This window comes from Theropithecus gelada, chromosome 8, assembly GCF_003255815.1.
Source record: "Theropithecus gelada isolate Dixy chromosome 8, Tgel_1.0, whole genome shotgun sequence".
In the NCBI taxonomy this organism is placed as follows: domain Eukaryota; kingdom Metazoa; phylum Chordata; class Mammalia; order Primates; family Cercopithecidae; genus Theropithecus; species Theropithecus gelada.
The window spans coordinates 100,169,346-100,193,723 of NC_037676.1; the positions used below are offsets into that span (position 1 = coordinate 100,169,346).

Here is a 24,378-nt window from a genome sequence, read left to right on the forward strand (position 1 = left end):
CTTTTTCCATTCTAGAAATGATGTTGCAGATTATTTGGGGGAATTCAGGGCCTTTTCCCAGTGAATGGAAATATGTACAGGGATGTGGGATGTGGGGTAAGCAGGGAGGAAGCTAGGCTCCCAGCTTCAAGATCACTGAAGCCTCATCATTTTATAGTCATGCTGAGTCCATGCCAAAGGAGAGGAACAGTGCTGTGCATAATCTCAAACAGAAGATAGTACAGATGTATTTCTCATTGACTTTGGAGAACTTCAAGTGAGTTTTTCTTTAAAAGTGTTGGAGCAAAGTAAGAGGGGAGAGAGTGGCTCAAGATGCAGTTTTAGAGATCGGAAGCATTCGAAAGACATGGTGAGGGCTCTGTGTTTCTCCAAGTGAGAAAAAGCTGTTCAGTGGTTTTAACTAAATGCATGAACTGATGTATGCATTTAAGATCCCTTTTGCTGCTGAGTGGGGGACTGGGTGTGTGAGCACAGAGTCTGGGAGAGTGGTATTGGGGATACCACCTAGGCTGCACTGGGGATACAGAACAGGGAAGGATTTGGCAGAACTCGCTGTTCTGGGCAGCAAAGGAGACGGAGGAATCAAAGATGACTTCTGCTTTCCAGTTTGAAGAGATGACCTGCGTCTTTACTGAACTGAGAAAGTCCAGAGTCAGGAGGTGGGAACACACTTAGGGGAGAAAACTAGACTTTAATTTCAGTAACTAACTGAGAGCACAGTTGTTTGGAATTGATATGGTTTGGCTGTGTCCCCACCCAATTCTCGAATTGTGTCTCCCAGAATTCCCCTGTATTGTGGGAGGGTCCCGGGGGAAGTAATTGAATCATGGGAGCTGCTCTTTCCCTTGCTATTCTCATGATAGTGGATAAGTCTCACGAGATCGAGTCTGAGGCCGGCAAATCACCTGAGGCCAGGAGTTCAAGACTAGCCTGACCAAGATGGCAAAACCCCGTCTCTACTAAAAATAGAAAAATTAGCCCGGTGTGGTGGTGGGCGCCTGTAATCCCAGCTACTTGGGAGGCTGAGGCAGGAGAATTGCTTGAACCCCAGGCGGCGGAGGTTGCAGTGAGCTGAGATCGTGCCACTGCACTTCAGCCTGGGCAACAGAGTGAGGCTCTGTCTCAAAAAAAAAAAAAAAAAAAAAAAAGGGCCCTGGGTGACTGTTGGGAAGACATGATTGGTTTTGAAATGGTGAGGACATGAGATTTCGAGGGTCTGGGGCGAATGATATGGTTTGACTGTGTCCCCATCCAAATCTCAACTTGAATTATATCTCCCAGAATTCCCCCATATTGTGGGAGGGACCCAGGGGGAGGTAATTGAGTCATGGGGGGCCGGTCTTTCCTTTGCTGTTCTCGTGATAGTGAACAAGTCTCATGAGATCTGATGGGTTTATCAGGGGTTTCCACTTTTGCTTCTTCCTCATTCTCTCTTGTCACCACCGTGTAAGAAGTGCCTTTCACCCTCTGCCATGATTCTGAGGCCTACCCAGCCATGTGGAACTGTAAGTCCAGTTAAACTTCTTTTTCTTCCCAGTCTCAGGTATGTCTTTATCAGCAACATGAAAACAGACTAATACAGGAGTGTAGGCTCCGAAGCCAGAAGAGTCAGTTTGAGTTCTGACACTGCCATGTGTTAAAGATGCTAAACTTGAGCTAGTGACTTATCATTGTCTGCCTCAGTTTCCCCTCTGCAAGATAGGAGTGACTTTATAACCACATGATTTAAATGATAGAAAGTAATTACAGACTGGCTGTGGTGGCTCACACCTGTAATCCCCGCACTTTGGGAGGCGGGGAGGGTGGTGGGGATCACTTGAGATCAGGAGTTCAAGACCCGTCTGGCCAACATGGCAAAACCCCATCTCTACTAAAATCTACTTGCCTCAAAGTTGTTGCGAGGATTAAATGAGTTAGTGCATAAAACATGCTTAGAATGGGGCCTAGCCCATAGGAAGTGCTTAGTACCTTTTGCTGTTTCAGCTACTATTACCTAGATTCTTACGGCTGGAACATGTGAACTATCTTAAAGTAGAGAGGTTACAAAGGTCAGGCATGGGAGTCTGTGGCCCAGAGGAAATATTTGGACTGAGATTATAGATTTGAGGATAACAGCCTAAAAACTAAATTTCGGTTAGGGAAAGAGTAAAAAGAAAAGGGAACGGGGCCTAGAACTGAGCCCTGAAGGATCCCCAACTGTGAGAGGCCAGGAGGAAGAATGAGAGAGTAACTAACTGGTAGTGAAGTAAACAGAGAACCAAGGGATGCTTTCTAGCCGTCATCTCCCACCACTATTGTTTCACAACATGGATTGAGAAGTTGGGGCATTAAAGTTACTGCAGGGAAAAGTTGCATTATATTATCCTGGGATTTGAGATCCTGATTAGCTGGGATTACAAGCATGCACCATCACACGGCTAATTTTTGTATTTTTTGTAGAGATGGGGTTTCACCATGTTGCGTAGGCTGCTCTGAAACTCTTGAGCTCAAGCGGTCCACCTACCTTAGCCTCCCAAAGTGCTGGGATTACAGGCATGAGCCACTACACCTGGCCAATTTTCAAGCATAATTTTTTTTTTTTTTTTTTTTTTTGGAGACGGAGTCTCGCTCTGTCGCCCAGGCTGGAGTGCAGTGGCTGGATCTCAGCTCACTGCAAGCTCCGCCTCCCGGGTTCCCGCCATTCTCCTGCCTCAGCCTCCCGAGTAGCTGGGACTACAGGCGCCCGCCACCTCGCCCGGCTAGTTTTTTTTTGTACTTTTTAGTAGAGACAGGGTTTCACCGTGTTAGCCAGGCTGGTCTCGATCTCCTGATCTCGTGATCCGCCCGTCTCAGCCTCCCAAAGTGCTGGGATTACAGGCTTGAGCCACCGCGCCCGGCTCAAGCACAATTTAAAGTAATTTATTATTCAGGCTGGGCTTGGTGGTCATACCTGTAATTCCTCCAGCACTTTGCGGGGCCAAGGCAGGCAGATCACCTGAGGTCAGGAGTTCAAGACCAGCCTGTACAACATGACAAAACTCCATCTCTACTAAAAACACAAAAATTAGCTGGGCATGATGGACACCTGTAATCCCAGCTACTCAGGAGTCTGAGGCAGGAGAATTGTTTGAACCTGGGACGGGGAGTTTGCAGTGAGCCGAGATTGCGCCATAACACTCTAGCCTGGGTGACAGAGTAAGACTACATTTCAAAATTAAAATAAATAATCCATCTCAAGGACTATTAATCCTATCCACACATGAGTTAAATATGGAAAGCTGTGTCCAATAACTTTTGGCCTGTGAGCTTATTTATTAAAGGAGACCAAAACACATGTAAGAGAATTTAAAAAAAAACAGATTAACTCAAGTGAATATCCACTTTTCTGTACCTTTATAACCATGTGATTTAAATGATAGAAAGTAATTACAGACTGGCTGTGGTGGCTCACACCTGTAATCCCAGCACTTTAGGAGGCTGGGGGGTGGGGTGGGGATCACTTGAGATCAGGAGTTCAAGACCAGCCTGGCCAACATGGCAAAACTCCGTCTCTACTAAAAATACAAAAAATTGTTCGGATGTGGTGGCTGCGTGCCTGTGGTCCCAGCTACTTGGGAGGCTGAGGCTGCAGTGAGTTGAGATCATGCCACTACACTCCAGCCTGGGCGACAGAGCAAGACTCCATCTCAAAAAAAAAAAAAAAAAGTAATTACAAACTATTCATTCAGTTCTTTCAAATATATCAGTTCTTTTCAAATATATAAAATAAGATAGAAACCGCAAAGGCACTGGAATTAACATCCAGGACATTATAAAACAATTACTATTTTAAAGACTTAAGTACCAGCAAGCCTTTCGAGATAGCTAAATTAAGCCTATCATGTCAGATAGTTATTACCCAGCTTAATCTCTGGTGATTAGAATAAGCCATGCAGTGTTACTACTAGATCCAGATAGAATCATAGCATTATCATTTACAACTTCTTTTCCTAGGGATCCAGATAGAATCATAGCATTATCATTTACAACTTCTTTTCCTAGGAATCCTGCTACTGGAATTGTGTAGCTTTAATCTGAGGGGAAAGAAAGCAGAGTGACATTAATTTAACGTTAATTAAACTAATTATTCTTTCTGGAAGAATTCATAGGAGTATAATGGGGTTATTCAGAATAGACAGAATAAGAAATGTTAGACCAGGTGCGGTGACTCACACTTGTAATCCCAGCACTTTGGGAGGCCGAAGCGGGTGGATTGCTTGAGCTCAGGAGTTCGAGACCAGCCTGGGCAACACGGCAAAACCCTGTCTCAACTAAAAATACAAAAATTAGTCCAATGTGTTGGTGCTTGCCTGTAAAACCAGCTACTTGGAAGGCTGAGGTGGGAGGATCGCTTGAGCCTGGGAGGCAGAGGTTGCAGTAAGCCAAGATGGTGTCACTGCACTCCAGCCTGGGTGACAGAGCCAGACCCTGTCTCAAATTAAAAAAAAATTATGAAAATTAATGTAGCAATTTTATCTTGATATCTTTTTGCATTGGTGACAGCTATCTGAAGATTTCATCCAGCCAGACAGAGCAGAACTCTTTCTCACTTTTGCATGTGATCTTTTCCATGATCTGGTAGAAGAAAGCTAAATTCCTATTTGTACTGAAATGAGGCATATAGGAAAATCTACTGGAATAAAGAAAGAAAATATAAGAAAATGAGTTAAAATTTTTTTTGAGACTGGGTCCCACTCTGTCACCAGACTGGAGTGGTGTCACACACAATCTGGGCTTACTACAGTCTCTACCTCTTGCGCTCAAGCGATTCTCCCACCTTAGCCTCCCAAGTAGCTGTAACTAGAGGCATGAGCCATCACGCCTGGCTAAGTTTTTGTAGAGATGGGGTTTTGTCATGTTGCCCAGGCTGGTGTCAAAACTCCTGAGCTCAATTTGTCGTTCTCGACTTCTCAAAGTGCTGGGATTACAGGCATGAGCCACTCTACCCGCCCTCAGTTTTTTCAGTGTTATACTGGGAAAGGATGTGGAACTGTCATAGATTGGAGGAGACACAATTAAATGCACTGTGGGATCCTGGATTAGATTCTGGAAAAGAAAAAGGATATTGAAGGGGAACAGGTAAAATTCCAATTAGTTGTACAGTTTAATTAACAGTGTTGTACCAATGTTAATTTCCTGGTTTTGGTAGTTATGCTAGAGCTAGGTAAATTGTTAATAGGGGAAGCAGGGTGAAGGGTATATGTGAATTCTGCTGTGTTTGTAACTTTCCTATATGTCTAAAATGACTTCAAAATAAAAAGTTAAAGAAAAAATAGTTCAATCCACTGAGTTAGAAGCTCAAAGAGTAATGTTTGAAAAGCATGTATGTGTGGCATATTGTGTTACACACTCATAGCCTTGAGTAGAAGTAGACTTCATGGAATTTTATTTGTGAAATTTTGTTTGGCAAAGAATTATAACAGCAAGTGTCCCTGCTATGCATAATGTGAAACAGCAGTTCATCCATATGAATTTCTAATTAATTTTGTGGTAGATTTGTCTTTCTAGTCAAACTTAACTTTCTTTACTGGGCAGACAAACTTAGCCTGAAGAAAGAAGTGGCCAGATAAGTTGTCAAGAAATGATGGCTATTTATATGTACAGTCACCTGGTTTAGGCTAAAGACCCCTATGTTTATTGGAGAAAGGATGGTCTTTTCAATAAATGGTTCTGGGTGAAATCTGGGAGAAAGACACCTCACAAAAGAAGATATCCATAAGAGAATATTCTCCACATTATAAGTTATAGGAATTGCGAATTACAACTACAGTGGTAAATTACCATGCCTCTTCAAAATGACCAACATTAACACAGTTAACAATACCACCTATTGGTATCGATGCCGAGCAGCCGGAACTCTCAAATCACGGCTGGGAATGTAAATCACACCAACCACTTTGGAAAACTAAAGCTAAATATATATCTACCCTATGGCCCTGCATTCCACTCCTTGATATATGTACACTCCAGAAGTGAGTGCTACACAACCCAGTCCTAGATATATACCCTAGGGAAACGGGTGCTTCATAAATCCATCGTCAGCCATGTGTAAAAATGGTCATAGTAACTTTATTTATAATAGCCAAAAGTTGGAAACAATCCAGATTTCCAGTGGCAGAATGGGCAAAAATGAAGCAATCAGAGATGAAACAATATAAGCAAAATGGGTAATGAGAATTAATTGTAATGTGTGTATGCTTATATATGTATGTGCATATTTGAAAGTTTTGATAATAAAATCTGAGAAATAGGAAACAGCAACAAAAAAGATTGATGAGCCTGAGGAGGGCCAGCTTTCTTGATGACTCTCAGCGTCACAAACTAAGGCTCACCTCACTCTGGCATTTGGAAAGGGCCCTTGGCTGCCTACCTGCCCTCTCGTCACACACCCCAAACTCACTTGGCAGTCTGCACAGCTTGCCGGCTTGTGCGCAAAGATCCTGACAGCCTTGAGGAAATAGAACTACAGCAGCAGGGGAAGCTGAACCAGGGAAACCATCCTGGCCCTTTATTTTCTTTACTTTTGTATTTTATTTTTTGAGACAGGGTCTTGCTCTGTCGCCCAGGCTGAAGTGCAGTGGCACAATCTCGGCTCACTGCCACCTCTACCTCCTGGGCTCAAGCAATTCTCCCACCTCAGCCTCCTGAGTGGCTGGGACCATAGGTGCGCACCACCACGCCTGGCTAATTTTTGTATTTTTAGTAGAGACGGGTTTCACCATGTTGCCCAAGTTGGTCTTGAACTCCTGGGCTTAAGCGATCCGTCCACCTTGGCCTCCAAAAGTCCTGGGATTGCAGGAGTGAGCCACCGTGCCCGGCCTGTCTCTTTATTTTCATCCATCCACCCTCCCATCCTTTCAAAAAAAGTTACATCTTGACTTTTTTTTTCTTTTAAAGGATAAATCAATTAATTACTTGGATTTTTTTTTTTTTTTGAGTTGCAGTCTCACTTTGTCACCTCCAGTGGCGCCATTTCAGCTCACTGCAACCTCCACCTCTCAGGTTCAAGTGATTCTCCTGCCTTGGTCTCCCGAGTAGCTGGGATTACAGGTGAGCACTACCATGCCCAGCTAATTTTTGTATTTTTAGTAGAGACAGGGTTTCACCATGTTGGACAGGCTGTTCTTGAACTCCTGACCTCAAGTGATCCACCCACCTCGGCCTCCCAGAGTGCTGGGATTACAGGCATGAGCCACTGCGCCTGTACTGGATGTTTATTTTCAAGGAGACTTTGTGCAAAGGTATACCTTTGTATGTATGAGAAGACCACTAGAGTTGGTGAAGTCACTTGGATCATTTAGGCTAGCCATTTTACTCTTCTTCTCTAGAGTTAAAGAATGGATGGAAGGCCATGGTTACTGGAGCTGGGAATGCGAGAGTCACCTAGATTTAACCTCTTTGTGAGGAGCAGTGACATTTGGACTAGGACTACCACCAACCGAGACAACCTGGGAGTGGGAGGCACCCTCACTCTCTTCCCTCCTTGTGATCTCATTCCCTCACCAGAGGGCGGAGGGCAAAAGAGCTGTATGTTGATCGCCCAAACAGATCACTGCCTGGGGCAGAGAACAGGGTGTTGAAGAATGGTTTTGGAATAGCACCAGAACCCAGCTGGTAGAGCCACTCCACTACTTATCTTGATGTTCCACCTAACCAAACTGTACATTTCCCTACTTTGCCTACAAGAATACTATAAAAAGCTCTCCTAATGTCTTACTGAAATCTCAGGATGCTATATTAGCCAGGGTTCCCTAGAGGGACAGAACTAATGGGATATATTTAAGGGAGTTTATTGACTTATATGATCACAAGGTGAAGTCCCATAATAGGCCATCTGCAAGTTGAGGAGCAAAGAAGCCAGTGATGGATCATTCTGAGTCCCAAAACCTCAAAAGTAGGGAAGCTGACAGTGCAGCCTTCAGTTTGTGGCTAGTGGCCCAAGAACCCCTGGAAAAACCCCTGGTGTAAGTCTAAGAGTACAAAAGCTGAAGAATTTGGCGTCTGATGTTCGAGGGCAGGAAGCATCCAGCACAGGAGAAAGATGGAAGCCAGAAGACTCAGCAAGTCTGCTCTTCCATTTTCTCCTGCCTACTTTATTCTAGCTGGTCTGGCAGCTGATTAGATGGTACCCACCCAGATTGAGGTTGGATCTGCATTTGCCAGTCCACTGACTCAAATGTTAATCTCCTTTGGCAACGCCTTCACGGGCACACCCAGGAACAATACTTTGCATCCTTCAATCCAGTCAAGTTGACACTACAGATACATTAAGGCTACAGAATCCCTTGGATCCGTTGAGGTCCTGTTTGTCACTGGCTGAGCAGGAACTAGGTCAGCTCTGGTGTCCAGTATTCCTCCTTTCGTGCTCTTTTCCTCACCGGCTGCTTCTCTGATGCATTTTATTGTTGTTGTTGTTTACATTTTAATGTTTTTCAATTCAGGATGTGATTTACAATTTAGCAGAGATTTACTATGAGTATTATTTTTTTCCCCTCTAGATCTCTATGTTGAAAAAATTCAAAGCTTTTAGAGAAGTTGCATGTACAATGAAAACCAACATTATTTTTCTCATTAACAATAATTTGTTCTGCCAGATTTAGGAAAAGCAGTTTTAAAAAACCAACAGTTTGAAGTTCATTTTTGTAAAATTATTATTATTATTTATTTTTTTTGTGGGGGGACGGAGTCTCGCCCTGTCGCCCAGGCTGGGGTGCAGTGGCCGGATCTCAGCTCACTGCAAGCTCCACCTCCCGGGTTTACGCCATTCTCCTGCCTCAGCCTCCCAAGTAGCTGGGACTACAGATGCCCGCCACCTCGCCCGGCTAGTTTTTTGTATTTTTTAGTAGAGACAGGGTTTCACCTTGTTTGCCAGGATGGTCTCGATCTCCTGACCTTGTGATCCGCCCATCTCGGCCTCCCAAAGTGCTGGGATTACAGGCTTGAGCCACCGCGCCCGGCCACTAAAATTATTTCTTATTGAGTAGGTATAAAAGAATATTTATAAAATATTTATTACCTGTAGCCAATCATGGTGCTACAAGCACTTGTGTACCTGCCAAGTTGGTTTAAGAAATTTTTGGCCGGGTGCGGTGGCCTGTGCCTGTAATCCCATAGTGACAATGCCCAGGCAATTGCAACTGCAATGAGCCATGATCGCACCACTGCAACTCCAGCTTGGGAGACCAAACAAGACCCCTTATTTACCAGAGATTGACTAAAGAAAAAAAGAAGTTAAAGGCCGGGCAGGGTGGCTTGTGCTTGTAATCCCAGAACTTTGGGAGGCCGAGGCTGGCAGATCACTTGAAGTCAGGAGTTCGAGACCAGCCTGGCCAACATGGTGAAACCTCCATCTCTACTGAAAGTTATAAAGAATTAGCTGGGCATGGTGGAGCACACCGGTAGTCTCAGCTACTTAGGCGGCTGAGGCGGGAGACTCGCTTGAGCCTGGGATATGGAGTTTGCCTTGAGCCAATATTGTGCCACTGCTTTCCAGCCCAGGCGATGGAGTGAGACTCTGTCTCAAAAAAAAAAAAAAAAAGATAAAGCAAAATAGAATGAACCAGATGGTATGGCTGTCTTATAGCGAGCAAGAGAGTGGGACAAGGTGAGGCAAGATTAGAGAGGTAGACATGCTCTGGAATAAAGAGGAACATCAAGGCCTTGATAAGAAGTGGAGGTTTTATTTTAAATAAGATGGAAAGCTATGAAGACTTTCATTAGAGCTTTGAGGCACACATGAGTTTATAAAATAGAAGTTAGACACCTATATATCTATAAAATAATACCTAATTCATGATTTATATAATCCAGTGGACCAGAAGAACAAACATTAAAAAAATCTGTAAACCAATATCCCTTTTTCTATTTAGAGTAATCTCTTAGTATAAAGTTTTTAGTAACTTTATACTAGTTTATTTACAAAATGCCTTTGAGAAGAGACTGAACGTGTTCAAACAGTGGATCCACTACTGATTTGTCTTTTTTAAAAAAATTTCTTTTTAATCTTTTGGCAGACATGTGCATTGCCATTGCGATTTCTCTTCTCATGATTCTGATATGTGCTATGGCTACTTACGGAGCGTACAAGGTAAGCAGCTTGCAGTAAGATGCTGGCCTTTTCCTTGGTCTCTTACATGTGTAATCTGTGCTGCTAGAGTCTATAGTAAGTGAGAAGTGACTTTCCAGTTTTCGGTTAAGAATCTCTGTTTAAATCTCTCGTTTGTATTATGTGGTACTAGGAAAACCAATATTATAGTCCTGGAATTTTTTTTTTTTTTTTTTTTTGGGAAGATAGGATCTCACTCTGTCACACAGGTGGTAATAGAGTGGTGTGATCTTAGCTCACTGCAATCTCCGCCTCCCAAATTCAAGTGATTCTTCCACCTCAGCCTCCAGAGTAGCTGGGACTATGGGTGTGCGCCACCATACTTTGCTGAGTGTGGTATTTTTTAGTAGAGACGTGATTTCACCATGTTGGGCAGGCTAGTCTCAAACTCCTGACCTCAAGTGATCTACCCACCTCAGCCTCCCAAAATGCTGGGATTACAGGTGTGAGCCACCACACATAGCCAGCCCTGGAAATGTTCACTGAAGCTTCTTTGTTGACTGCTTATATTTGGCATACCGGTTTCCATGATGACATGGGTTAATGAACTCCAATTTTTGCATTTCCTTTCAGATTAATAAAATATTTATTTGAATTTAACAAAATATTGTTTTATAATATTGAACACAATAACTTTCTATTTTCTGTTCTGTTTAGCAACGCGCAGCCTGGATCATCCCATTCTTCTGTTACCAGATCTTTGATTTTGCCCTGAACACCTTGGTTGCAATCACTGTGCTTGTTTATCCAAACTCCATTCAGGAATACATACGGCAATTGGTATGTGGACCTCTTACTGCTCCTTTTCATTAATTCTTTTCATTAGGGAAGCTGGTTAAGTAAGGGATGTAGTTATAGAGATACACAGACATTAATTTCAGGATTTTTAGCTTGTAGCTGAATTACCAATAAGAATTTTTTTTTTTTTTTTTTTTTGAGATGGAGTCTTGCTCTTGTTGCCCAGGCTGGAGTGCAATGATGTGATCTTGGCTCACTGCAACCTCTGCCTCCAGGGTCTTAGCCTCCCAGCTAGCTGGGATTATAGGCATGCACCAACATACCTGGCTAATTTTGTATTTTTAGTAGAGATGGGGTTTCGCTGTGTGGGTCAGGCTGGTCTCGAACTCCTGACCTCAGGTGATCCACCCATCTCGGCCTCCCAAAGTGCTGGGATTACAGGTGTGAGCTACTGTGTCTGGCCTGATAAGAAAGTTTTGAGGGCCGGGGTTATGATTGGTGGCAGTGATGGTGGTGTTTGATGTGCCTACTTAAATTATAGTCCAGTTACTAATAGTTTTATTTGGTAAAATGTAGTTTTCTCAGTAATCAACAAAGGATAGCTTTTTGCCTCTGCTAGTGTATTGAAAGTGAAGCTCTGCTCAAAAACAAACAAACAAAATAATTAGCTGGGAAAGGTGGCACACGCTTGTGACCCTAGCTACTCGGGAGGCTGAGGCAGGAGAATTGCTTGAACGTGGGAGGTGGAGGCTGCAGTGAGCCAAGATCACGCCCCTGCACTCCAGCCAGCCTGGGCAATAGAGTGAGGCCTCGTCTAAAAAAAAAGAAAAATCAAAAGAAAGTGGAACTCTTCTCTATACTAGCTCCCAAATTTGTTTGACCATAGAATCCCTTTCTCAAGCATCATTTTGGGACTAGTTTATGGTTAAATGTCCTTTTGATCATGTGAGTGAATATTTGTGGCAGGGTATTAAGAAGCTTATAATGGTTATGAGGTTGGAATAACTTTATTTTTGAGACAGGGTCTCTGTCACCCAGGCTGGAGTGCAGTGGTGTGATTATGGCTCACTGCAGCATTGACCTCCCAGTCTCACGTGATCCTCCCATCTCAGCCTCTTGAGTAGCTGGCACTACAGGCGTGCACCACCATGCCCACCTAATTTTTCTTTTTGTATCTTTTGTAGAGATGGGGGTTTCACCATGTTGCCCAGACTTGTCTCAAACTCCTGGACTCAAGTGATCCTCCAGCATTGGCCTCCCAAAGTGCTGGCATTATAGGTCTGACTCACTGTAGTGGGCCAACTTCACCGTTTTTTTTGTTTGTTTGTTATTTTGAGACTCAGTGCAGTGGTGCAATCTCGGCTGTCTGCAACCTCCGCCTCCCTGGGTTCAAGCCATTCTTTTGCCTCATTCTCCCGAGTAGCTGGGATTATAGGCACCCACTACCATGCCTGGCTAATTTTTTGTATTTTTAGTAGAGATGGGGTTTCACCATCTTTTCCAGGCTAGTCTCAAACTTTTAGCCTCAAGGGATCCACCCTCATCGGCCTCCCAGAGTGCTGGGAATACAGGCGCCCACTACCATGCCCGGTTAATTTTTGTATTTTTTTAGTAGAGGTGGGGTTTTGCCATGTTGACCAGGCTGGTCTCGAACTCCTGACCTCAGGTGATCCGCCCGCCTTGACCTCCCAAAGTGCTGAGATTACAGGCATGAGCCACCATGCCCAGCCTGCAACCTCAATGTTCTGGGCTCAAGTCATGCTCCCACCTTAGCCTCCCAAGTAGTTTGGACTACAGACATGCACCACCATGCCCGGCTAAATTTGTATTTTTAGTAGAGATGGGGTTTGACTATGTTATCCAGGCTGGTCTCAAACACCTGTACTCAAGCAATCTGCCTGCCTCAGCCTCTCAAAGTGCTGAAATTACAGGCGTTAGCCACTGTGCTTAGCCAAGTTATTTTATTAATAAAAGAATAAATTTGGCCGGGCGCGGTGGCTCAAGCCTGTAATCCCAGCACTTTGGGAGGCTAGGGCGGGTGGATCACAAGGTCAGGAGATCGAGACCATCCTGGCTAACATGGTGAAACCCCATCTCTACTAAAAATACAAAAAACTAGCCGGGCGTGGTGGCGGGCGCTTGTAGTCCCAGCTACTCGGAGGCTGAGGCGGGAGAATGGCGTGAACCTGGGAGGCGGAGCTTGCAGTGAGCCGAGATCACGCCACTGCACTCCAGCCTGGGCGACACAGCGAGACTCCGTCTCAAAAAAATAAAAAAATAAAAAAAGTTGCATGATCTGATCACAAAGAATGACGATTTTATTTCTTAGATATTTTGTCCCAAGTGAAAGGAGACTGAAAACCATTAGGTGATGTTCACCCTGGTGAGCAGGAGCCAAGCACATGAGTCATGGGCCTTCTCCATGTTCTTCCTCAACATTGGAAACAACTTTGTTTCAGAATATTGTTCACGAGGAATCCCAACACATAGTGTTGAACAGTGAACAAGAGATAAAAGATGAGATAGCACAGTAGGCCTCCTTCCCATTCACTTGCCTAGGCCAGTGATGTAGGCGTTGATCATTGCTGTGTGAGTGTTTTGTGGGGAAAGTCTAGCAACTCCCTCTAACCATAGTAGCCGACTTTGGTCCTCCTGAGAAGGTTCCCTTTGACCTCGTTGTTAAGCATTGTGGATGGTAGTGCTTATTTTGCCCTGCCCTGGAAGTACTTGCTAGTATAAGAGAATATGCTGTCTTGGGAGAAGTACCATCAACACAAATGCTCTTTGCAAAGAAGCCATCATTTTAGTAGGTTTCTGTTCCTTGCCCTGCATATGTCCTTTAGAATGGTTCAGAACTTTTTTTTTTTGAGACATGGTCTGGCTCTGTTGCCCAGGTGGCTGGAGTGCAGTGGCATGATCTCAGCTCACTGCAACCTCCCGCACCAGGGCTCAAGTGATTTGCTCACCCCAGCCTCCCAAGTAGCTGAGCTGGGCGACAGAGAGAAACTCCGTTTCAAAAAAAAAAAGGAATGGTTCAGAACTTGCAGAGAATCCAAATTTCAGAGATCCCTGGATATACAAAATGTCCCTGGATACAGATCACTGACTTCTTTTATATGGTAGGAGGGCAGAGTCAGGCTAGAAATTTTGCATTCATCCTAAATAATAGCTGTCTGCTTTAATCAGTTGCTTTCTGATAAGCATGTCTGAATTGGTGCCCAAGGAATACTGTCTGGAATGATTAATGAGATTTACTAATGAGGCCCTTTTCTTTTGCAGCCTCCTAATTTTCCCTACAGAGATGATGTCATGTCAGTGAATCCTACCTGTTTGGTCCTTATTATTCTTCTATTTATTAGCATTATCTTGACTTTTAAGGTAAGCATGAAGATTTTACTTATAGTCTAAAAATATTAAGTGTATTCCTGAATGCCAAATAAGTAAACAAACTTTGGTCAGTTTGTCTTTCTTTGGACATCCAAATTGCTTTTTGATTTCCTAAGATTACAATTCCTATGCTGTCTGTATTAGAGGTAAACACTAACCAAAATTCCACAGTTTGATCAAGGAATCCAAAATATATTTGGACAGAGATAAGTTAACATAATGTTATACATTACATAGTATATAATACTGCAAGGTCTGTTACAAGGTCTGTGTAGTGAATATTCTTTTGTAATTTTTTGCTAAAAGTGTAGTATTTTCTGAATATTGTTCTATCTCAATCGATTATATGAATATCATTATTTAATAAATTACCTGTTGTTGAACATTGAGACATTTCACTTAAATATATTCACTGCAACCCTGTTAAGTACACCCTTATATTTATGCATTTATCTCAAGATAAATTTCTTTATTTTTTTGTTTTGTATTTTTTATTTTTTGAGACAGAGTCTCACTCTGTTGCCCAGGCTGGAGTACAGTGGTGCAACCTTGGCTCACTGCAAGCTTCGCCTCCCGGGTTCATGGCATTCTCCTTCCTCAGCCTCCCCAGTAGCTGGGACCACAGGCGCCCACCACCAAGCCCGGCTAGTTTTTTTGTATTTTTAATAGAGATGGGGTTTCACCATGTTAGCCAGGATAGTCTTGATCTACTGACTTCGTGATCCGCAGGAGAATGGTGCGAACCCAGGAGGCAGAGCTTGCAGTGAGCTGAGATCGTGCCACTGTACTCCAACCTGGGTGACAGAGCGAGACTCCATCTCAAAAAAAAAAAAAAAAAAAAAATGAAATGTTGAGGTGGTCAGACTCAACACCAGGTCTGCGAAGTCCGGCGGAGTCAAAGGAATGAGACAAGTTAAGAGTACACAGGGTCTCTACTAAAAAAAAATACAAAAAACTAGCCGGGCGAGGTGGCGGGCCCCTGTAGTCCCAGCTACTCGGGAGGCTGAGGCAGGAGAATGGCGTGAACTCGGGAGGCGGAGCTTGCAGTGAGCCGAGATCCGGCCACTGCACTCCAGCCTGGGCGGCAGAGTGAGACTCCCCAAGCCCATGAGGGTAGGGCTGCCTACCATCCAGGCTGCAGGCAGAGCTGGCAGTGCCCCCTGGTGAAAGGCCACAGACTCACATCTCACTCATTGTAGTTTGTCTTTGAAGGGTAGACTCCCTTTTGACTTCTGTATGTTTTTGGTTACTCTCCCATGACTTAAAATTTGTGCATGAGTAATTTTTCTAGATTTTGTAAATCTTACCTGCAGGAAGGTTAGTCTGACCAAGGTAACTCTGCCATTACCAGGAACTCAGAAGCTAGAAACTCCCAATTATCTTTAAAAAGACTTTTAAAATCTTTTAAACATTTTCACTAGTACTTATTTGAAATGCCCACATCACATTTTGAGTCAGAGGACCTAGGATTGGCTTCTGTCAGTATGACTTCTATTTTATTTTATTTATTTATTTTTAAAGGCACAACCATGTTCATCATTACTAGTCATGTAGTCTAAATTAGCAAAACCATAGCAGAATAAAATATAATACTGGTTGATGTATTTATACAGATATTAAAAGATATTTTTGAATGCACTTAATTTTTTTAAAATTTTGTGGGTACATAGTAAGTATGTGTATTTATGGGGTATATGAGATATTTTGGTACAGTGCAGAATAATCACATCATGGAAAATTGGGTGCCCATCCCCTTAAGCATTTAGTTATACTCTTTTAGTTATTTTTTAGTTGGTTTTTTTTTTTTTTTTTGAGACAGAGTGTCGCTCTGTCACCCAGGCTGGAGTGCAGTGGCATGATCCTGGCTCACTGCAAGCTCCGCCTCCCTGGTTCAAGTGATTCTCCTGCCTCAGCCTCCCTAGTAGTTGGGACTACAGGCGTGTGCCATCACGCCTGGCTAATTTTTTGTGTTTTTAGTAGAGACAGGGTTTCATCATTTAGCTAGGATGGTCTCAATCTCCTGACTTTGTGATCTTCCCACCTCGGCCTCCCAAAGTGCTGGAATTACAGATGTGAGCCACCACACCTTTTACTTATTTTTAAATGTTGTCAATACTACCTTTAGCTTTGTGGTCAGAGCCTTGGTTTCTTTATTTACTAAATAGTGGTAATTAATAAAACATTCTGCAGCATGACTGAGATAATGGAAGGTGCTTCATTTATTCAGCAAATATTTATTGAGAAACTCAGTGGCAGATTCTGTTCTAATACTGTGGTTTGGTAGTGAATAAGAAAAATCCTTGCCCTATAGTGCTTTTATAAATTGCAAAACACAAATGTTGTCTCATAAATGGGGCCATACTAATTGTTCACATCAATGTCTCCAACATGGGAGAAATGTATACGCGTGTGTGTGATAAAATTTTATTTTATATATTTTTATTATATATAATATAATTTTTTTTATAGATGAGGGGGTCTTACTATGGTGCCCAGGCTGGTCTCAAACTTTTGGCCTCAAGTAATTCTCCTGCCTCAGCCTCCCCCAGTGTTGGGATTATAAGTGTGAGCCAGTGGGCCCTGGCCAGTGCCTTCATTTTTACATCCCTCCCAGCACTTAACTGATGCGTTGGCACCTAGAGACTCCATAATTATTAGTTTTTATTTTTATTTTTATTTTTTTCAAGACAGGGTCTTGTTCTGTGGCCCAGGCTGGAGAGAAGTGGCCTGGTGTGATCTTACCTCACTGCCACCTCTGTGTCCCAGGCTCTGGTGATCCTCCCGCCTGGCCAGTAGTAGCTGGTACTGTAGGCACACACCACCACACCTGGCGAATTTTTCCATTTTTATTAGAGGTGAGGTTTCGCTATGTCACCCAGGCTGGTCTGGAACTCCTGGGCTCAAGTGATCCATCTGCCTCCTCCTCCCAAAGTGCTGGGATTATAGGCATGAGCCACCTCGCGTAACCAAGACTCAGTAATTGTTAGTATAGATTAATAGGAGTATGCATGTTTTGGTTTCATATACTGGTTCACTGGATTAGTGCCTCTCATCACCAAAATTTACTCCTACTCTGTGATAAGTGTTATCACCACGATTCTTTGAAGCCCCAAAACAAGGCACTTGTCAGCTTTGCTCTGTCCTAAGAGAGAAAAGGAAGCAGTGCTTAACCCCTAGCTCTGCAGATAGATGATGGGAAGAATCTATCAGTGCAAGTTAATTTGGGAAATACACTAAATAGTTCTTTTTTTTTTTTTTGAGACAGTCTAGCTGTCGCCCAAGGTGGAGTACAGTGATGCAATCTTGGCTCACTGCAAGCTCCGCCTCCGGGTTAACTCCATTCTCCTGCTTGAGCCTCCCGAGTAGCTGGGACTGTAGGTGCCCACCACCACACCCGGCTAATTTTTTGTATTTTTAGTAGAGATGGGATTTCACCATGTGAGCCAAGATGATCTCGATCTCCTGACCTCGTGATCCGCCCACCTCGGCCTCCCAAAGTGCTGGCATTACAGGCGTGAGCCACCATGCCCGGCCCACTAAATAGTTCTAATTCAATATTGCAGAAGTGTCAAATAAGAAATAAGGTCAATGAAAGAAGTACCTGGGCTTTTAAAGACAGCAGGTCAAGGTTTCTCCCCTTTTGGAATGTGTAGTAGGTGAATGCATGTGGCCTTGCGAAGGCCCTTGAGACTGCCTATTCTGGGCATTCCATACAAATACAATCATCATGCAATATGTTTTTTTGGTTGTGTGCGTTTTCTTTTTTTTGTTTGTTTTGAGACAGAGTCTTACTCTGTCACCCAGGCTGGAGTGCAGTGGCGCAGTCTTGGCTCACTGCAGCCTCTACCTCCCAGGTTCACTCGAGTCTCCTGCCTCAGCCTCCCACATAGCCGAGATTACAGGCATGCGTCACAATGTCTGGCTAATTTTTGTATTTTTAGTGGAGACGGGGTTTCACCATGTTGGCCAGGCTGGTCTCAAACTCTTGGGCTCAAGTGATCCACCCATCTCGGCCTCCAAAATGCTGGGATTACAGGTGCGAGCCATCGTGCCCAGTCCCATTATTATTATTTTTTATTTATTTATTTATTTTGGAGATGGAGTCTCGCTCTGTCACCCAGGGTGGAGTGCAGTGGCACAATCTTGGCTCACTGCAACCTCCGCCTCCTGGGTTCAAGCAATTCTCCTGCCTCAGCCTCCTGAGTAACTGGGACTACAGGCGCATGCTGCCACATGCAGCTAATTTTTTGTATTTTAGTAGAGATGGAGTTTCACAGTGTTGCTCAGGCTGTTCTCGAACTCCTGAACTCAGGCAATCCACCTGCCTTGGCCTCCCAAAGTGTTAGGATTACAGGCGTGAGCCGCCGCGCCCGGCCCCGGCCCCATTATTTTTATTGTTGTTAATACCACATTGTTTGGATGGTGCTGCATTTTGTCTATCCATTCATCAGCTGAGGGACATTTGGGTTGCTTCTACTTTTTGGCTATTATGAATAATGCTGCTGTGAACATTCAAGTTTTTGTGTGGTGGATGTATATTTTCATTTTATTGGGTATATATTATATATATACTATGTAATACCTAGGAGCCTAGGAGTGGAATTGCTGGGTCATGTTGTAACTCTGTTTAACCTTTCGAGGACCTGCCAGACTTTTCCAGAGTGGCTGCAACCATTTTACATTCTCATAAGCGACGTATTTCCTGGATTTTAGCAATCTAGTTTCTTGATGTGTTTAAACTTCTTTTAATCAAAGAATTTTAATGTTAAGGGACTTTGAAATCATTTAATTCTAATCCAGTTACACATGATGGAATGAAAGTGCAGAGAGAGTTCATAGCTTAAACATCTTCCATGAACTCATGTTTCATTTCTAAGCAGTATTGATGTTGGACATTAATTTTAAGTATCTTCGTCTGGATATTTCATTAATAAAGGGGAAATGTTTTAGTGAATTTTATTGACTGTGAGATGAATTTATATGCTATGAAATTTTTTTAAAGAAATTGACTTGTGTAATAAAATCATAGATAATCATGTAGAAGAAAAATTTCCAAAGAAGCAGTTAAAATGTGGTGATAAATGAGTTAATACGTTTGATTGTTCTGTGAATTTAGGAGCAATAAATGTTAATTGTGTGCTTGTTCTTTCCAGATACCTATTCTTAGAAATTTCTCATTCAACTCTCAACCCCTCCCCTCCCCCACCTTCCCCCAATACCACCCCCACATCCCCACTGGTGTAATAGAATACGGCTTCAGTAGCACATTGTGCCAAGAAGTGACTATACCCAACATTTGTACTTTCAGGGACTTTTGGTTTAGTAGAGCTGTTATAATATGTGTATTTATTGCTTATGTTAATAAAAGTTTTATAATATGGCTTTATCTGTGTGGTATTCGAAATTACCTGCAGTTTGAAAATTAAAAATCTGATAATCACTCCTCATTTTCAGGGTTACTTGATTAGCTGTGTTTGGAACTGCTACCGATACATCAATGGCAGGAACTCCTCTGATGTCCTCGTTTATGTTACCAGCAATGACACTACGGTAGGTATGATGTCACTTATGGTAGAGATCTCGCCCACACCTCTACTGTATGATTATCTTGAAATGTTTCTACTGTTTGCTACATTTTTACTGTTATTGAAACATACTCATGAGCTGCTTAGTTATCAAAAAATTCATCTTAGTTATCAAAATACTCATTTAACTATGAAGTTCAATGACATGTATTTTGTTTTTCTTACAGGATATTAAAATCTAGATGGCTCAACTCTGGTTTATTTTAAAATATGTTACAGATAGGTAATATATGTACCTTACTGTAATTATTTATCTTAAATCTGCATTATTTTTATTTTTTTGTTCCATTTTTTTTTATTATACTTTTAAGTTCTAGGGTACATATGCACAACATGCAGGTTTGTTACATATGTATACATGTGCCATGTTGGTGGGCTGCACCCATTAACTCATCATTTACATTAGGTATATCTCCTAATGCTATCCCTCCCCTCTACCCCCTCCCCACAATAGGACCTGGTGTGTGATGCTCCCCTTCTTGTGTCCAAGTGATCTCATTGTTCAATTCCCACCTATGAGTGAGAACATCGGGTATTTGGTTTTCTGTTCTTGCGATAGTTTGCTGAGAATGATGGTTTCCAGCTGCATCCATATCCCTACAAAGGACACGAACTCATCCTTTTTTATGGCTGCATAGTATTCCATGGTATATATGTGCCACATTTTCTTAATCTAGTCTGTCACTGATGGACATTTAGGTTGATTCCAAGTCTTTGCTATTGTGTTAAATCTGCATTATTAAACCATGGTATATAATTCTAGATATTGCTTCTGCATTGTATGACATTATATTAACTCACCTTACATGTGAAGTTAAACCGAGATGCGATGTTTACAAGTAGGTTAAAAAAACCCTGCAAAGTTACTATGTCTTTATAATTTACCTTATGTGTGTATTCTTAGTAAAGTAGATGATCTCAGCCGGGCGCGGTGGCTCACGCCTGTAATCTCAGCACTGTGGGAGGTCGTGGCGGTTGGATCACAAGGTCAGGAGATCGAGACTATCCTGGCTAACACGGTGAAACCCCATCTCTACTAAAAATATAAAAAAATTAGCCGGGCATGGCGGCGGGCGCCTGTAGTCTCAGCTGCTGGGGAGGCTGAGGCAGGAGAATGGCGTGAACCCGGGAGGCAGAGCTTGCAGTGAGCCAAGATCACACCACTGCACTCCATCCTGGGCAACAGAGTGAGACTCTGTCTCAAAAAAAAGTAAAATAGATAATCTCTGTTCTGCTACTAGTGTTTCATACTTTAAAATTACAAACCTGTCATAAAAGATCTGTGAAAACGTGTCTTCACTGAAGAGTCTATGAAAGCATATGCACTTTATGTAAATTATCTTGAAATTTCCTGGCTCATGGTAAGATGAAGGTGTAATTCCTCACGGTGTCTCTGTCGTCACTGTTTTCAGCACAGTGCCTGATGTAATGCGCAGTACCACGAAGTGCTCCATGCACAGTTAGTGAAAACAATGCGGATGGATGACATGTAACTGTGTGGCGTGGGACAGGATGGGTGGGTCAAAATGGATAGGATTGGACTGAACAAGTGAAAGGAACACATAAATGGTTGGAGGTCAAATTTATACTAGAGCAAAGTTTTGTGTTTTTGTTTGTTATTTTTGTTTTTTTTCTGGTAACTTGTTCACTCTGACCTTACCGAAATAATCCAGCCTGTTCCTTACTTTCTTTTGTATATAATGAAACTATAACAATTACAGACTTCGGGCCGGGCGCGGTGGCTCAAGCCTGTAATCCCAGCACTTTGGGAGGCCGAGACGGGCGGATCACGAGGTCAGGAGATCGAGACCATCCTGGCGAACACGGTGAAACCCCGTCTCTACTAAAAAATACAAAAAACTAGCCGGGCGAGGCGGCGGGCGCCTGTAGTCCCAGCTACTCGGGAGGCTGAGGCAGGAGAATGGCGTAAACCCGGGAGGCGGAGCTTGCAGTGAGCTGAGATCCGGCCACTGCACTCCAGCCCGGGCGACAGAGCCAGACTCCGTCTCAAAAAAAAAAAAAAAAAAAAAAAAAAAACAATTACAGACTTCGTATTAAATACATGGGTGTAGGCTGCTGTATTACCGAGAACTCTGTGGGATAGCTAAAGTATGTTATACACGGACAGTTTTCCTAAATGCTCACCACACATTTCTTGAGTTCAATCAAATACACATTAGCAGTGGTTTAACAGACAGCCGTGACCAGATGCACAAAACCTGGCATACCCAGATGCTGAGGAGGCTCGTTTTGGGAGTCTGTAGAATTCTGTGTATTGATTACAGTAATCACATATTCTGCTTAACCCCTTTAAAAAATCACTCCTGGGCCGGGTGCGGTGGCTCACGCCTGTAATCCCAGCACTTTGGGAGGCCGAGGCGGGCGGATCACGAGGTCAGGAGATTGAGACCATCCTGGCGAACACGGTGAAACCCTGTCTCTACTGAAAATACAAAAAAATTAGCTGGGCGTGGTAGTGGACGCCTGTAGTCCCAGCTTCTAGGGAGGCTGAGGCAGGAGAACGGCATTAACCTGGGAGGCGGTGGAGCTTGCAGTGAGCGGAGATCGCGCCAGTGCACTCCAGCCTGGGCAACAGAGCGAGACTCCATCTCAAAAAAATAAAAATAAAAAAAATCACTCCTGGGTCTGTAACTCTCTTTAAAGAAATATCTATTCAAATTTTTTGTGATTTTGATAAAATTACTGGTTTAAGAATTTTTTTCCTTTTCTCTGAGTTGTTTTTTTTTTTTTGTTTTTTTACCCATTAACTTTCTTTGTTTGTTTTTTGAGTTTCACCCAGGCTGGAGTGAAGTGGTAGGATCTCGGCTCACTGCAACCTCCGCCCCCCGGATTCAAGTGATTCTCCTGCCTCAGTCTGGAGATTATAGGTGGGATTATAGGTGCCCACCACCACGCCCAGCTAATTTTTGTATTTTTAGTAGAGATGGGGTGTCCCCATGTTGGCCAGGCTGGTCTCGAACTCCTGACCTCAGGTGATCCACCTGCCTTGGCCTCCCAAAGTGCTAGTATTGCAGATGTGAGCCATTGTGCCTGGCCTGTTTTACCCATTAACTTTTGCAGAAGGCAAGTTGTTAAGTATTTAGCCATCTGTAAATTTTTTTCTTTTTCTTAAACAAAAAAAACTCCGTAATTAGTGTTCTACTGAACTAATGAAAAATGTAAGCAAAGTTTGAGATTTTTTTTTTTTTTTTTTTTTTTTTTGAGACGGAGTCTCGCTCTGTCGCCCAGGCTGGAGTGCAGTGGCCGGATCTCAGCTCACTGCAAGCTCCGCCTCCCGGGTTTACGCCATTCTCCTGCCTCAGCCTCCCGAGTAGCTGGGACTACAGGCGCCCGCCACGTCGCCCGGCTAGTTTTTTTGTATTTCTTAGTAGAGACAGGGTTTCACCCCAGGATGGTCTCGATCTGCTGACCTCGTGATCCGCCCGTCTCGGCCTCCCAAAGTGCTGGGATTACAGGCTTGAGCCACCGCGCCCGGCCAAGTTTGAGATTTTTAAGTTTGAAGAACGATAAAGTTGTTAAACAAGATACATCAGAACCTCTTTGTAAATTTCATGGTGCATAGGGCTTATAAAGCCACTATCTTTTAGAATTATCTCATAAGAGAATAATGCCCATATTACATGTGCTTGTTTTGATATTGTGGTGTTATGAAAGAGGAGGAGTTACATAGGTTTTCATCCACAGTTCCTGGCTCATAACTTCATAGCCATTGTTAGTCTTTGGTGATTACCGTAGGTGTGTCAGGCTTTACTTCTGCCCTTAGGTAGGATTCTAATCTCTAGCTTCCTTTCTAATTGTGGATCTGAAGACCTTCCCTAAAGAAGGTCCAGCCCCATACCCTGAGGGAAGGAATGCTGGAGCTTCCTTAGGGATAGCTGAACTCCTGGAGGTTCCTTGAGGGTGGTACACCCAGGAAGGGCTTGGAAGCTCCATGCTCCTTCCCCCATATCTATGAACCTCTTCATCTGTATCCCTTGTAGTATCCTTACAATAAACCAGTAAACCTCAGTAAGTGTTTCTGAGTCCAAAATGTCATGGGAACCTCAACTTGAAGGCTGGTTGGTCAAAAGGTCCTGAGGCCCAGACTTGCAGAGTGTCGGAGTGGGGAGGGGACACTTTTGGGGACTGAGCCGTTAACCTGTGGGATCTGACACTGTTTCCAGGTAGATAGTGTTATGTGGGTGTCTAAGTGAAGAGACAACCTGATAAAGCTAAGTGTGAGCAACAAGGCTGTTTATTCACTCGAGTGCGAGCGGGCTGAGTCCGAAAAGAGAGTCAGCGAAGGGTGGTGGTATTGGAGCTAGTTTTATAGGTTAGGGGTAAGCAGTGGAAAGTTACAGTTAGGGGTCGTTTATTGCTTATTGCCGGGCAGGGAACGAATGTCACAAGATACATTGTCACAAAGCGGGAGGGGTCACAGGGCACAATGTCACAAGGTTGATCGATCAGTTAGGGTAGAGCCTGTTACAATGGTAGAATGTTGCAAGGTTGGCTAATAAGCTAAGATGGGAGCTAGCTGTTTCT

The 24,378-nt window shown here is 43.3% G+C and overlaps 1 protein-coding gene across 1 annotated transcript in view; it reads left to right on the plus strand.

Moving 5' to 3' along the window:
* Positions 1-24,378, plus strand: part of LAPTM4B (lysosomal protein transmembrane 4 beta) — a 76,465-nt gene that overhangs the window by 27,874 nt on the left and 24,213 nt on the right. Inside the window, 4 exon segments of the mRNA XM_025393746.1 lie at positions 10,032-10,105; positions 10,781-10,903; positions 14,141-14,239; positions 19,703-19,798. Coding sequence (XP_025249531.1) covers positions 10,032-10,105; positions 10,781-10,903; positions 14,141-14,239; positions 19,703-19,798 — 392 coding nt within the window.